This window comes from Lycium ferocissimum, chromosome 11 (assembly GCF_029784015.1).
Source record: "Lycium ferocissimum isolate CSIRO_LF1 chromosome 11, AGI_CSIRO_Lferr_CH_V1, whole genome shotgun sequence".
Taxonomy (NCBI): Eukaryota; Viridiplantae; Streptophyta; class Magnoliopsida; order Solanales; family Solanaceae; genus Lycium; species Lycium ferocissimum.
In genome coordinates, this window is record NC_081352.1 from 19,753,514 (window position 1) to 19,767,934 (window position 14,421).

Genomic DNA, 14,421 nt, shown 5'->3' on the forward strand with positions numbered 1-14,421 from the left:
GTAACTTCTTCAATAACTGTATGACCTGCTGCAATCATTTAGGCAATTTTTCTAAACAGATTAGTAGATTAGTAATTTTTATTTTTTGTAACTTTTTTAACAACTGTACTATCTGTTGCATTTGTTGCAACAGCATTCATAAATAATAACAAGGACAAAAAAAAATTGTTCAAGTAGTAATTTGTTAAACAGCCAGCTCAGGGCTCCAAAACTTTATCTATCACACCCACTGCCCACCGCCACTGCATCCTCGCCACTGAGTTGTCGCACAATAGAGTCTCGGGCTTCATCATGTTAGTGCCGGTAAGCAAATGCTCAATAAAAGCAAGTGAATACGATCCGCATGCCATTGCAGTTTTCATAATGGGGAGATTCTCCTTCAAAGACAAATTTCCAAGCTTCGTTGAGCAGCTTTTCAGCAAGCGTTCAAACATGCCACTCCGCTTTCAGTAGTTTCGGCCATAATTCAATGATCGGGTCGGATGTGGATGAAGAACTCATCCTCTTGGAATTTTGGGACGTTGCAGTCATAAACATTTATCACCCCCTCCTCAATTATGAATTCGAGGGTGACAAACTGTCTAACATTTATGTTCATGATAGTAAGCACCCTTTTGGCACCAACCCACTCGCGACCACCTTTGGCTGGTACAGTACCTCTACAGTAAGCGATAACATCATCATCCCATATAAAATCATCAAGCATTTGATTGAATGGAATAGCTTCCGGCTGTGTGCTTTCATCCGACAACTCTGTGTATCGCTTGAGCATGATATTGTAGAAGTTGAGATCCAAGATTATATCTGTGGAAGCATAGTGCTCAGTGAAAGTGCTTTGCCTCACACGCATTAAGAGCATAATTTCATCAACATACTGCATTAAAAGTATAAGGAATGTCAGTCACCTGAACAACTAAGTGAGTTGTTGCAACAAGTATTGGTCTTGTTGCAACAACTCTCCTAGTTGTTGGAGATTGCTTACAGCAGTTGAGTCTATTTCACCCAACTGTTGTAAGTAATCTCCAACAACTAAGTGAGTTGTTGCAACAAGACCAATACTTGTTGCAACAAGTGTTCCACTCGTTGCAACAAATATATAACTTGTTGCAACTAATACAACCAAAAAAAGACTTGTTTCAACAAAAATAATTATTGTTTTCAAACTTACACTGGCCAGCCACCAATCTTCCATGCTTGTCATTATCCTGAAGTCATCGGCCTTAAATTCATGCAATGAATACATCGTACCCTTGCTCTTCTTGGCATTGACGAATTTTTCAAGCTTTTTCATTTTTTGAGCATCTGCATGCTTAAACACATTTACCTTTTTAAGATCAACAACAGCTATTTCGCCTTGTGGGGTGTAGAAGATTTCCTTGTCCTAACATCGGCAAGTGCCTTTGGAAATTGCTTTTCCTTCTTGCGAATGCGAATAGGAGTATAGGGTGAGGTCAGCTTCTTGGATGGATTGACACCCCTCTTGGATAACAAACTCTGTAAAGCAGAATTTGTGTCTTTTTGTGCCTTCACCATCTCCTCAACATTTTTTTATCAAATCATCCATTCGCCGCTTGCAATAGGTGCATTCACAAGCACATTTCGATGTGTCAGCACCAACAAAGGAAAATCTACCACCAAATCCGCCACAACTAACATCTCCATCAATTGGAGTTTGTCCACCGACATCACCACCAATTGCAGTTTGTCCACTAACAACACCACCAATTGGAGTTTGTCTACCAAAATCAACATCATCATCTATTATTTTTTCACCGGCAATTTATGCCGCAACGTTATCAACAGTAGGTTGACCCCCAGCAATAACACCACCAACATCTACCACAACTGATTCCCTTTTGATGGCTGTCACTCCAGCCAATTCTAATTTCATCCCCTCAATCATTTTATCAGGAACAGATTGTAAGGGCTCAAAGGAAGCAAGGAATGGCATCTCCAACTCCCGTACTGTCGGGACAAGCCACGGGTGCACAACCTACAACAAAAAAGTAGATATATTAAAATGGTCCTAAATCATGAAATGCAACAGATGACTAGGTTGTTGCAACAGGTGTCATACTTGTTGGACATTGTCCAACAGATTAGTAATTTGTTGCAACAGGTGTCATACTTGTTGGACATTGTCCAACAGATTAGTAACTTGTTGCAACAGGTGTCATACTTGTTGGACATTATCCAACAGATGACCAAGTTTATTCTATATACATGTCTTAAGGCTTACCTCTTCCAAAGGAGGGTTAAAAAGATCAACACTCAATCTTGTGTTGCTCTTTGCAGTCAGCCATCTAAGCATTCTTGGAAAAGACACTTCTGAAGGGTAGTCCTTCACTTGTTGTCGGAGGTGAGGAATGGCTTCAAATGCCCAAGCCTAGAAAACAAGATACCAGCAAAATCAGAATGATGATAGAAATACAAAAAGTACAAGAAATTGACATTGCAAATTCTTTACCATGAAAGCCCAAGGGAAGCCATATAGATTGACTGTCTTCACTGTTGGCTTAAGCTCTTTCGATAAATAGTCAACAGTCAACTTGAAGCTTTCCCGGCCCCATCCATGGTTGTTGAATGCCTCATAGTCCTCCGCAAGTTTAAGCAAACCAAGTGGTATGTTCAGACTTGTATCTTTTGCCATAAGAACACAGTGCACAAACCAAACTAAACACAAGGACTGCTTATGCTTTTTTGACATGGTTTTGGACTGCAAATCTACAAGCAGCTTATCTCCTTTGTAGCTTTTTCCAACTAACTCCACCAAACCAGTTTCACTCTTATCTTTTCCACCCTTTCCTACTTTCTTGGCTTCTTTGGCTGTCTTGCTAGTCCGGGCTGGCTTATTCAATACAACAGTAGGAAGCTCACAAGGATGACATCTAAGGCCAGTAACTATGGCAAACTCTTTCAAGCCAAAGCACACCGGCATGCCACAGTAATTAATCCAAAGCTCATCCTTTGCATCCGAAAGAATTCTACGCTTCATAAGCCCATATACCATTTTCATTTGAAACCGTGCACCGGTCTCTTCAGGCAGATCCAAATACACCCCAAAACAGCTTTTCCTAAAGAAATCCTCCAACCCCTGCTTTTTAAGAATTAGCCTAAACATATCAAAGTTCTTGCCCATGCCTGATTTGACCGTAAGATCAACGGTCAAATCATTATTTTCATTCAACGGCATCCTCACGGCATACTTGTCAATACTGAAAACCTTGACGACCTCAGCAATGGAAGTCCTGTTATGATCTGTGTCCAATCTATTAGAAGATTCTGCAATTAAATTGGCATTCACACTATTTCTCTTCTTTGTTCTTAATTCAGCTATGAACGTCGACAAGTGAACTGTATTTTCGGAAGCACTGTTCTTTTCATCATCTTCATCCAATCCATCTACTCCATCAGCAGTTTCTTCAGCTTCTAATTCTCCTTCACTTTGTTCATTTGTATCTACTGCTTCTTGGCTCTGTACTTCCTCTCTTTCGAGGATTGATTGTCACTTTGTCGTCTCTTTCCTCTATATTTGCCGATTCAACAATAGATTTGGCTAAATCGCAAGATTCTCTAATGATGATTGCACTCTAGCTTTTTTATTATCTCTATGACCCTCGCTGATTTCTCGACTTTTCTTTAGCCGGAGACATTTTATCTACACACAGTAAAAAAAAAAAAAAGCTTCAATCGATTAGTGCATCATTCAAAGTAAAAGATAATAAGAAGTGCGCATTTGATCAAACAAAATACAACAAGTAACAGAATTTCAACAACCGAAGAATTTGTTGCAACAAATGATGTAACTATTGTAACAAGTGAATAGGTTGTTGCAACAGATTCTTCGCTTGTTGAATAAGTGATTAAGATGTTGTATATCTTCTACAAACACAACCAAATAATCGAAGCAATGTCCAACAGGTTATAGTTGTTGCAACAAGTTATACACTTGTTGCAACAAGTATACAATATGTTGCAACAACTATAAATCTGCTGGACATCTTCTACAAACAGAACCAAAAAATTGAAGCTAAGTCCAACAGATTTGTAGTTGTTGCAACATATTGTATACTTGTTGCAACAAGTGTATAACTTGTTGCAATAACTATAAATCTGTTGGACATCTTCTACAAATAGAACCAAAAAACTGAAGGTAAGTCCAACAGATTTGTAGTTGTTGCAACATATTGTATACTTGTTGCAACAACTGTATAACTTGTTGCAACAACTAAAAATCATGGATATCTTTACAAACGGTAACCAAAAATCAAGCTATGTCCAAATGTATTTGTAGTTGTTGCAACATATTGTATACTTGTTGCAACAAGTGTATAACTTGTTGCAACAACTAAAAATTTATTGGATATCTTCTACAAACAGAACCAAAAAACTAAAGCTATGTCCAACAGATTTGTAGTTGTTGCCACATATTGTATACTTGTTGCAACAAGTGTATAACTTGTTGCAACAACTAAAAATCTGTTGGATATCTTCTACAAACAGAACCAAAAAACTGAAGCTATGTCCAATGATTTGTAATTGTTGCAACATATTATCTACTTGTTGGCACAAGTGTATAAATTGTTGCAACAACTAAAAATCTGTTGGACATAGCTTCTATAAACAGAACCAGATAAATACTAGGACAAGAATAAAAAAAATCATCTATTGGATATCTACTCCTAAACCCTGAACTATACCAGGACAACAACAGAAAAAAATTATTTATTTCACTACAAACACACAACAACAACAACAACAACAACAACAACAACAGCAGGAATAACAACAATAATATGGATTTTATCCAAGCTTTTCCTAAACACTTAACCAAACCAAAACAACAAGCATCTACTTCCAAGACAACAGCTAAATCGTCTACTACAGACACACAATCATACAAGTTAAACAAAATACACCAAATGTGTGTGCAATAATTGTTTATCCTTTCTTTTCCTAAACCATACCATAACAGGACAACACCAACACCAACATCAACATCAATACCAACACCAACACCAACACCAACACCAACACCAACACCAACACCAACACCAACACCAACATCAACATCAACACCAACACCAACACCAACACCAACACTAACACCAACACCAACACCAACAATAGTATTTCACTACAAAATACACTAAATAGAGGTTTTTAAAGCAAGCAACCTCAGCAAATGTCTGCAACTGTCAAACAAGTGCTGAAGTTGCTGCAGCAACTTACTCATCTGTTCGAAAAAGTCAACAAGATTGCAAGCCATTTTTTCGAAATCTTAAGGAGAACAAGAACAAAAACATCACAAAAAATCATAATTTGAGAACAATGTGCGCTATTTACAAACGCAAAAACCCCCCAACAAGTCAAACAAATACCCCAAATAAGGGTTTCTCGAACAAGGAACAACAAAATAAACAACATTGAAGACAAACCCATGTTCTTCTTCTTCTTTTTCTACAACTAAAATCATCAATTTCTACCAAATAACTTTTGGAACAAGTGAAACAAAAAATTTTACCTTGATATTAAAGAAGAAGCAACAGCAACGGCACCTATAGACGAGGGTGAAGAAGAAGATGACAAGAAAAGAGGAGAGATGAGAGACGTCCAAGTGAAGGAGATTAACTGTTTGCTTGGGAGTTTTGATTTTAATATATGGAAGAAGTGCGAGGGAGTTGTGGGGAGGGAACCGTTTGGGATGTTTTGAATAATGGGTGGGTGTTTTAGTATGATGGGTGGATGTTTTGAGTTTTTTTGTAGTTTGTAAAAGATTAAGAAGTTTTAAAAATTACATTTTGGACCCCAATCTTCTTAATCCCAAATTTAATTAGGTTTTGATGTGTGGTGGACCCCACACGTCACCTTTGGTAATTTGAAGACTTTTTGGTCACCTTCAGTTAATTCTTCCAAGTAACTAAAGATTTAAATGATAACAGCCAATACAAATAAATGTTGCGTACTTTTTAAGAACAAAGATTTATTTAAACATCTCAAAAACAAGTAAAAGTTACTGTTAAAGATTGTGGTGTGAAGGATATGATTCCTTCCCATTTAATCAGAGATTGTGGTTCGCACCATAAATTTTTTTTAAAAACCTGGTAGGAAGTGCTTTGATCTTACGCGGCACGAATTCAGATTAGTCTAGACTCCAATGTGAATACCCGACATCGAGTGAAAAATAAAATAAAAAGTAAAAAGTTTAAAAAACATGTGTAAACAATTGTGAAAATCTTAAATAAAACTTTAAATGTTGCGTGAAATCTCATAGTATTCACCACCCTGCCCGTCATAAAGACTGACCTGCCCCTTCCCGCCTCATACAAAGGGCGGATATAGAAGAGAATTTATGGGTTCACGGAAACGCAATAGCTTTTACTTATGCTCTATATATATATATATATATATATATTAAGAAATTCACTAAATATCTATAAATATTTGTTTGTGAACTCAATTATTATCGTATATTAACATAGCCATCCGTCTTTGCATATATAGTCTCATTTAATACTAATATATAATATAATAATTGGCTAACTTCTTTAAAAGATCTTAGCAAGAATTCGCCCTTTTTGATAATGTAAATATTTTTTACTATGGTATTATTAGTACTGTAGTAAAGTTACCCCTCTATAACAGCTAGCTTTTTTTTTTTTTTTTTTTTTTTTTTTTGGTAATATAATGATTACTCATATTTATAGAAATAGAATCTCTAAAATTACCAATAATAGGTCTAGAGATTTTGAATAAATATTTTGATATTTTAATATATCATTTATAAAAAAGAATATTATACAAATATATATTTCCATCATTAAATGATTTTTCTTCGTTATATAAAGTGTGATTGAGCTTAAAATTGACAATTAAAAATGAAAAAGTAAATTTTATGCATTTTTTTGCTTGTTGTAGCGAAATATTATTTAAATGTAAATGCTGTTATAGGTGTATATATAACAAAAAAAAATTAAAAAAAAAAGGTTTATATATAACAACCTTTCATTATAGCAGTCAAAAAAATTTCGGACTTAGTGATGTTGTTATAGAGAGGGTTAACTGTACTTCCACCATCGCATCTTAGCTGTCGTTTTAGTTCTTTTCACGCCCATTAAAAAAATAAAAATAAAATACAAGGTATAGTTTACTAACTTATCCTTATTTAATAAATATAGACTGATTTATCTTTTAAATATTGTGTGTATAATATTAAGGGTGCAATTGGAAACAATTATCAACGTCTTGAATTTATAAAGTGGCAATTATTTTGAGACAAATTTTTTTTAACTCAAACGCCAGTTAAAATGAGGTGGGGTGCGGGGGTATATAATTACTTTTCACCATACTTACTTGAAGAGAAAATTAAAGCAAGACTTGAATGGGAATGACTTGCCGTCTTGCAAAAGTCTTTGGAGTTTGGACCGATTAGATAACAGAATGATATGAAGAAAAGACTCCTTAGAAAATATTCTAAAAATCATGATGGCCAAAAAGGGGATCTCATGGCTTTTTCGAATCCGCGACTTTTGTAGTACAAAAAAAAAAAAGTTGAACCAAACTAATACAAAAAAAAAAAAAAAAAAAAAAAAAAAAAAACATAAGTAGTTTTCACGCACTAATTTAGTGCGTGAAAGGACCAAACTGCAAAATTAACAGTTTGGCCTTTCACGCACAAAATTTGTGCGTGAATGAGCCCCCACAGAATTCCAACCTCTGCAATAGGATAAAGTACTCTTTATCCAAAAAGAGGTCCATTAGTTATTTGACACCTTGCAGTGCAATAGGATAAAAATCTTTCTTTATCCAAAAAGAATTAGTTATTTGACAAAGAGTTTTTTTGCCATTGCATAGTTACTATGTACAAGTTGCTAAATTTGGCAATACCGAAAATAATTTCCTCTAGCCTATTCGTCAACCATTCTTTGCACGCGTCATAACCTAATTATATTTAATTAATCTTAATATTAAATAGACTAATTTTACTCAATAGCTTACCATTTTGGGTTTGGAAAATAATATTTCAAATGTTAAAAAGTAGTAACTTTTAATTATGAAGAACTATTATAGAGAAATGAATAAATCTCATCTTAAGCCCTAATATTATCAAATAAGAAGATAATAACTTATTTAATTTTTGCATGAAATGAAAAAAAAAAAAAAAAACTTTGAATTAACATTTCGGGTGGTTTTCAAAACTTTGAAATACCATATAACCTATAAATTATATTATCATTCGAAGTTGTTACTTTTTAATTTTCAATTGTTAATTGAAAACCACCCGAAATGTTAATTCAAAGTTTTTTTTTTTTTTCATTTCATGCAAAAATTAAATAAGTTATTATCTTCTTATTTGATAATATTAGGGCTTAAGATGAGATTTATTCATTTCTCTATAATAGTTCTTCATAATTAAAAGTTACTACTTTTTAACATTTGAAATATTATTTTCCAAACCCAAAATGGTAAGCTATTGAGTAAAATTAGTCTATTTAATATTAAGATTAATTAAATATAATTAGGTTATGACGCGCATAAAGAATGGTTGACGAATAGGCTAAAGGAAATTATTTTCAGTATTGTCAAATTTAGCAACTTGTACATAAAAGAACTATGCAATGGCAAAAAACTCTTTGGTCAAATAACTAATTGACCTCTTTTTGGATAAAGAGTACTTTATCCTATTGCACTGCAAGGTGTCAAATAACTAATGGACCTCTTTTTGGATAAAGAGTACTTTATCCTATTGCAGGGGTTGGAATTCTGGGCTCATTCACGCACAAATTTTGTGCGTGAAAGGCCAAACTGTTAATTTTGCAGTTTGGTCCTTTCACGCACTAAATTAGTGCGTGAAAACTACTTATATATTTTTATTTTTATTTTGTATTAGTTTGGTTCAACTTTTTTTTTTTTTTGTACTACAAAAGTCGCGGATTCTATTTAAAGTCTTAAAATCCCATTGTTACCAGTCATGTACCATGTTCTTAGTAATTTCTGCACTTTTGATGAAAACTTGCACCTCATTTCTCTTTGTAGTCTTGTTGATTCAATATGTAATGCCACTTATGTAAAAGTGAACTAAATTAACTTTTACTTCTTCTTTTTTCTGTTACTACCTAACTCGGCCCATCCCGTGCCACATAGTCTTGAAAAACATAGCTTGGACCGCCCCGCCCTGCCCGTCCTAAAGACTAAACTTCACCCTCCCGCTTCGCATCCACCTTGTCGCATTGCCATACCTGCATATATAGTTTCGTCGAAATATTAAACTACAATAGAATAATTGGTAAGTGCATTATCTTTATTGAGAGTGTAAATATTTTCACTTTGTCATATATATTACCTAAAAAGTAACTAGAATCAATTATAAACTATACTAGCTAGTGTACATACCTTTAGTAGAAGGCAACTTGGAAAGTTTTTGGACTGATTAGAGGAATTTATTTGCCACCACATCTAAGATTGCAAGACTTGGTGTGTTTTTAGTCTTCTCCAATTTGTCAAGTCTTTGGGCCCACATAACTTGGAAAATTGCCTAAAATGATAACAGCCTTACAAATTAATGTTGTGTATTCTTTTATAAAAAAAAATCATAAAAATAAACTCTGAAACAAGTTAAAATTTCAAATAAATTATAAACAATTGTTAAAAGTTTAAATTAATATTGTGTATTCTTTTATAAAAAAAAAAATCATAAAAGCAAACTCTGAAACAAGTTAAAATTTCAAATAAATTATAAACAATTGTTAAAAGTTTAAATTAATATTTAAAATGTGTTACGCAACATCATAACAAAGTCACGTTAATACTGATATGACCGAATGAATGAAGAAAAGTAGTTTTTCCTTTTACCTTAAAAGAGATTTGAATGAAAAATCTCCTAAAAAGATATTTTTCTTAAAATCATGAAGACCAAAAAGGAGACTTTAAATAGTGATGAGAGTCTGTTTGACCAAGCTTCTAAAATCAGCTTACTTTGAAAAGTGTTTTTTTTAAAACCACTTTTTGTGAGAATCAGTTTGTATTTGACCAATTAATCACTTGGATAAAAGTACAACTATACACCTTAACTTTGCGATTTAGAGCAGATATACCACTCGTTAAAAAAGCGATGCATATATACCCTTGCAGTTACACAAATGGTGCAAATATACCTTTTATTTGTGATTTTTTTAAAAAATCAATAAGCTTATTTTTTAATCAAAGAAATGTCACGCGATTCAAAAAAAAAAAAAAAAAAATTCTACCCATTTTTTCAACTTCTTGCATGTTCAGCATGGTCCTCAGAACTTTTATTCCAAATCCCTCATTTGTTTCAAATATTTGCTAAATTTTTGAATTCATGTAAAGATTGCCCTTTTGGTTTCTGCATTTGGGTTGTACAAGATTCTGTTTTCACTTCAGAAATCCTAGTTACAATAAATCTTACTATTTCCTCTTTAAATCAGTGTTGCGAATTGGTGGATCACAACTAATAGAGGAAAATAATTCTTTCTACAGAAAAGACTCAAATATGCCATTGAACTATCGGAAATGGCTCATTTATGCCACTCGTCAATAGTTTGGCTCATTTATGCCATTGCCGTTACAAAATGGCTCATTTATGTCATCGCCGTTACAAAATGGCTCATTTATGCCATCGCCGTTACAAAATGGGTCGGATTTTCTTAATTAATGTGGGATTAAAAATTGGGCTAGTTTAATTAAACAATGTGGACCTCTAATTGAGGCCACATGTCATATCTGGTATTGTAAAACTGACATTATGAAAATTGGCATGAATGAACCATTTTGCTAACGGCGATGGCATGGATGAGCCATTTTGTAACGGTGATGGCATAAATGAGCCAAACTATTGACGAGTGGCACAAATGAGCCGTTTTCGATAGTTCGATGGCATATTTGAGCCTTTTCCGTTCTTTCTATTTCATGCTTTTTGGGTATCTTCTAAGCACTATTGTCAAGATCACAAATTTGCTTTATTATTTTTTCTTGAGTCTCACGGTGGCATATTCTAACTGTATAATTAAACATGGCACGACTCCTCTGGACAAGTCTAGGGCTGTGTTGTTTTGTTAAACTTTATTTTTCTTCATATTTTAAATAAATCAAGCTTATGCAGAACGGGCAATATACAACTATGACATGATGCTAAAATATAGTGTCGCCAATAATAAAACCTTACAACTTTATGCACAAGAATTATTCGTTATCGTTGGACCAACTTCTTCCATTATGTTTTACCATCTCTAAATATTTTTGTGAGGGTGGAAACATTTGATAAGATTTGGGGCATCTGATATATATATATATGCCGATTTTACTGGAAATTTAATATGCATTTTGGAGTAACCTTTTTTGTATACTTAGAGAGTTCCATCAGCAAATAAATCTAAGATGAGTATTTTTTTTTAATGCTATCTCAAAGTAGACTAAGCACCTATTAATACGAGTTGGAAATAATTATCAACTTTAATCTTGAATTCTTAAATTGAAAATTCTTTTGAACTAAAACGATAATTAAAATGAGATGGAGGGAGTATATCATTACTTTCCAGTTTCCACCACACACTTACAGAGATGATGAAAGCGACACTCGAATGAGAATGACTTTACCGTCTTGCAAAAGTTTTTGGAGTTTGGACTGATTAGAAGAATAAATTTGTCACCACAATTACGGTTTGCAAGTTGGATAACTCTTCGGGGCCCACATAAGTTAGGATACCAAGTAACTGAAGATTCAAATGATAACAACCAATGAAAATAAATATTGCGTACTTTTTAAGAACAAAGATTTATTTAAACATCTCAAAAACAAGTAAAAGTTACCGTTAAGGATTGTGATGTGAAGGACATGATTCCTTCCAGTTTAATCAGAGATTTTGGCTTCGCTCCATAATTTTATTTTTAAATCCTGGTAGGAAGCGCTTTGACCTTACGGGGCATGAATTCAGATTAGTCTAGGCTCCAATGTGAATACCCGACACCGAGTGAAAAATAAAGTAAAAAGTAAAAAGTTTAAAAAACATGTGTAAACAATTGTGAAAATAGTAAATAAAACTTTAAACGTTGCGTGAAATCTCATAGTATTGACCACCCTGCCTGTCTTAAAGACTGACCCGCCCCTTCCCGCCTCATACAAAGGGAAGATCTAGAAGAGAACTTATGGGTTCACGGGAACGCAATAGCTTTTACTGATACTCTGTATATATATTAAAAAAAAATTCATTAAATATCTATAAATATTTTTTTGTGAGCTCAATTATTATCATATATTAATATAGCCATTGCATATATACTCTCATTTAATATTAATATATAATATAATAAGTGGCTAACTTCTTTAAAAGATCTTAGCAAGAATTTGCCCGTTTTGATAATTTAAATATATTTTACTACAGTATTATCAGTACTGTAGTAAAGTCACCCCTCTATAACAACTATCTTCTATTTTGGTACTATAATGATTACAAATATTTATAGAAATAGAATCTCTAAGATTACCAATAATAGGTCTAGAGATTTCGACCAAATATTTTGATATTTTAATATATTATTTATGACAAAGAATATTTTATATATATATATATATATATATATATATATATATATATATATGTTTCTATCATTAAAAAATTTGTCTTTGTTATACAAAGTGTGATTAAGCTTAAAATTGACAAGTATAAATAAAAAAACTAGATTTTATGCATTTTTTTGCCTATTGCAGCAAAATATTATTTAAATGTCAATGATGTTATATGTGTATATATAACAACCTTTTGTTATAGCAGCTAAAAAGTTTCGGACTCTATGATGTTGTTATAGAGAGGTTTGATTGTACTTCCACCGTCCCATCTTAATTAGTTGTCGTTTTAGTTCTTTTCATGATGCTTCTTGAAAAAATAAAAAGATACAAGGTATAGTTTACTAACTTATCCTTATTTAATAAACGGAAAAGGCTCAAATATGCCATCAAACTATCAGAAATGACTCATTTATGCCACTCGTCAATAGTTTGGCTCATTTATGCCATCGAAATATCGGAAATGACTCATTTATGCCACTTATCAATAATTTGGCTTATTTATGCCATTGTCGTTACCCAAAATGGCTCATCCATGCAAATTTTTCATTAACGCTGGTTTTATAATGCCAGATATGACACTTGGCCTCCAACTTGATTATGGTTGTGGGTGGGTTAGGTGTATGAATCGAATTTTTTTGTTAATTAGGGATTTAAAATTAGGCTGAATTAATTAAACGACGTAGACCTCTAATTGGAGGCCACGTGTCATATCTGGTATTGTAAAACCGGCGTTAATGAAAATGGTATGGATGAATCATTTTGATAACGGCGATGGCATAAATGAGTGGCATAGATGAGTCATTTCTGATAGTTCAATGACAAATTTGAGCCTCTTTCGTTTAATAAATATAGACTGATTTTTCTTTTAAATATTGTGCATGCTTCTTTAATATTAAGGGTGTAGTTTGAAACAATTATCAAATTTAGTCTTGAATTTATAAAGTGGCAATTATTTTGAGACAAATTTTTTGAACTGAAATGCTAGTTAAAATGAGATGGGTGGGTGGTTGGTGGGCGGGGGGGGGGGGTATATCATTACTTTTCAGCACACTTTACTATTATATATAAGGGAGAATTCCCAACTTTTGTAGTCCTCACATGATTTTTTTTTTCATTTTACCCCCCAAATGAAGCTTTAATTACTTCAAAAGTTAATCACAAATTTTGGTAAATTTGAATAACTATATGGGCTTTTTAATGCCACAAATAGTGATGATGTGTAAAAGGTGATAGTGACATTACAAAAATCTATTTTTCAACCAAATTTAATTACTTTTATCCATTTTAGTTGTACCCCTAAGTGAAGCTTTAATTACCTTGCAAGTTCTCATCTATTTTGGTAAATTTGAATAACTATATAGGCTTTTTAATGCTACAACGAGTGATGATGTGGAAAGGCAATAGTGACACTACAAAAAAATCTATTTATTCAACCAAATTTAAAATCGTTCAAAAAATTTGCTGTCTTTTTTTTTATGTGGAAATGATTATTAAACTTGTTTCAAATTATTCTTTTCCTATAAAATTTGTTATAGACAAGTAAAAAATTATCATGACATTCTCTTTCTACCTTCGCACATACTTAATTGGAAAATTTACTTGCTATAGCTACCTCTAAGACTTATTTATGAATAATAACTGCTTTATTTTTATTTAATTCTCATAGTTTTATTTTTCCATAATTACATTCCATAACTGGTCCAATAACTTTCAAAATGCATATACCTCTCTCTATTCTCCCTCACTACACATTTAAGATTTTTCATCTTCTCCAAACCCTAAAAAAAAATCTCTCTCCTCTCCTTCCCCTCCCTGCCGCCTCTCACCCCTCTCTT

At 33.1% G+C, this 14,421-nt stretch overlaps 2 protein-coding genes across 2 annotated transcripts; both read right to left on the minus strand.

The window, feature by feature from the left end:
• Window positions 1-466: 466 nt before the first annotated feature.
• LOC132038104 (uncharacterized) lies at window positions 467-1,339 on the minus strand. The gene is made up of 2 exons (XM_059428826.1): window positions 1,169-1,339; window positions 467-874 (listed from the first exon to the last, which is right to left on the minus strand). The coding sequence occupies exons 1-2, from the start codon at window positions 1,289-1,291 to the stop codon at window positions 467-469; spliced, it is 531 nt and encodes a 176-aa protein (XP_059284809.1). The 5' UTR covers window positions 1,292-1,339.
• Window positions 1,340-1,468: 129 nt separating this feature from the next.
• On the minus strand, window positions 1,469-5,269 carry LOC132038105 (uncharacterized). Its single transcript, XM_059428827.1, has 4 exons — window positions 5,178-5,269; window positions 2,468-3,488; window positions 2,240-2,386; window positions 1,469-1,993 (listed from the first exon to the last, which is right to left on the minus strand). The coding sequence occupies exons 1-4, from the start codon at window positions 5,267-5,269 to the stop codon at window positions 1,781-1,783; spliced, it is 1,473 nt and encodes a 490-aa protein (XP_059284810.1). The 3' UTR covers window positions 1,469-1,780.
• Between the last annotated feature and the right edge of the window lie 9,152 nt (window positions 5,270-14,421).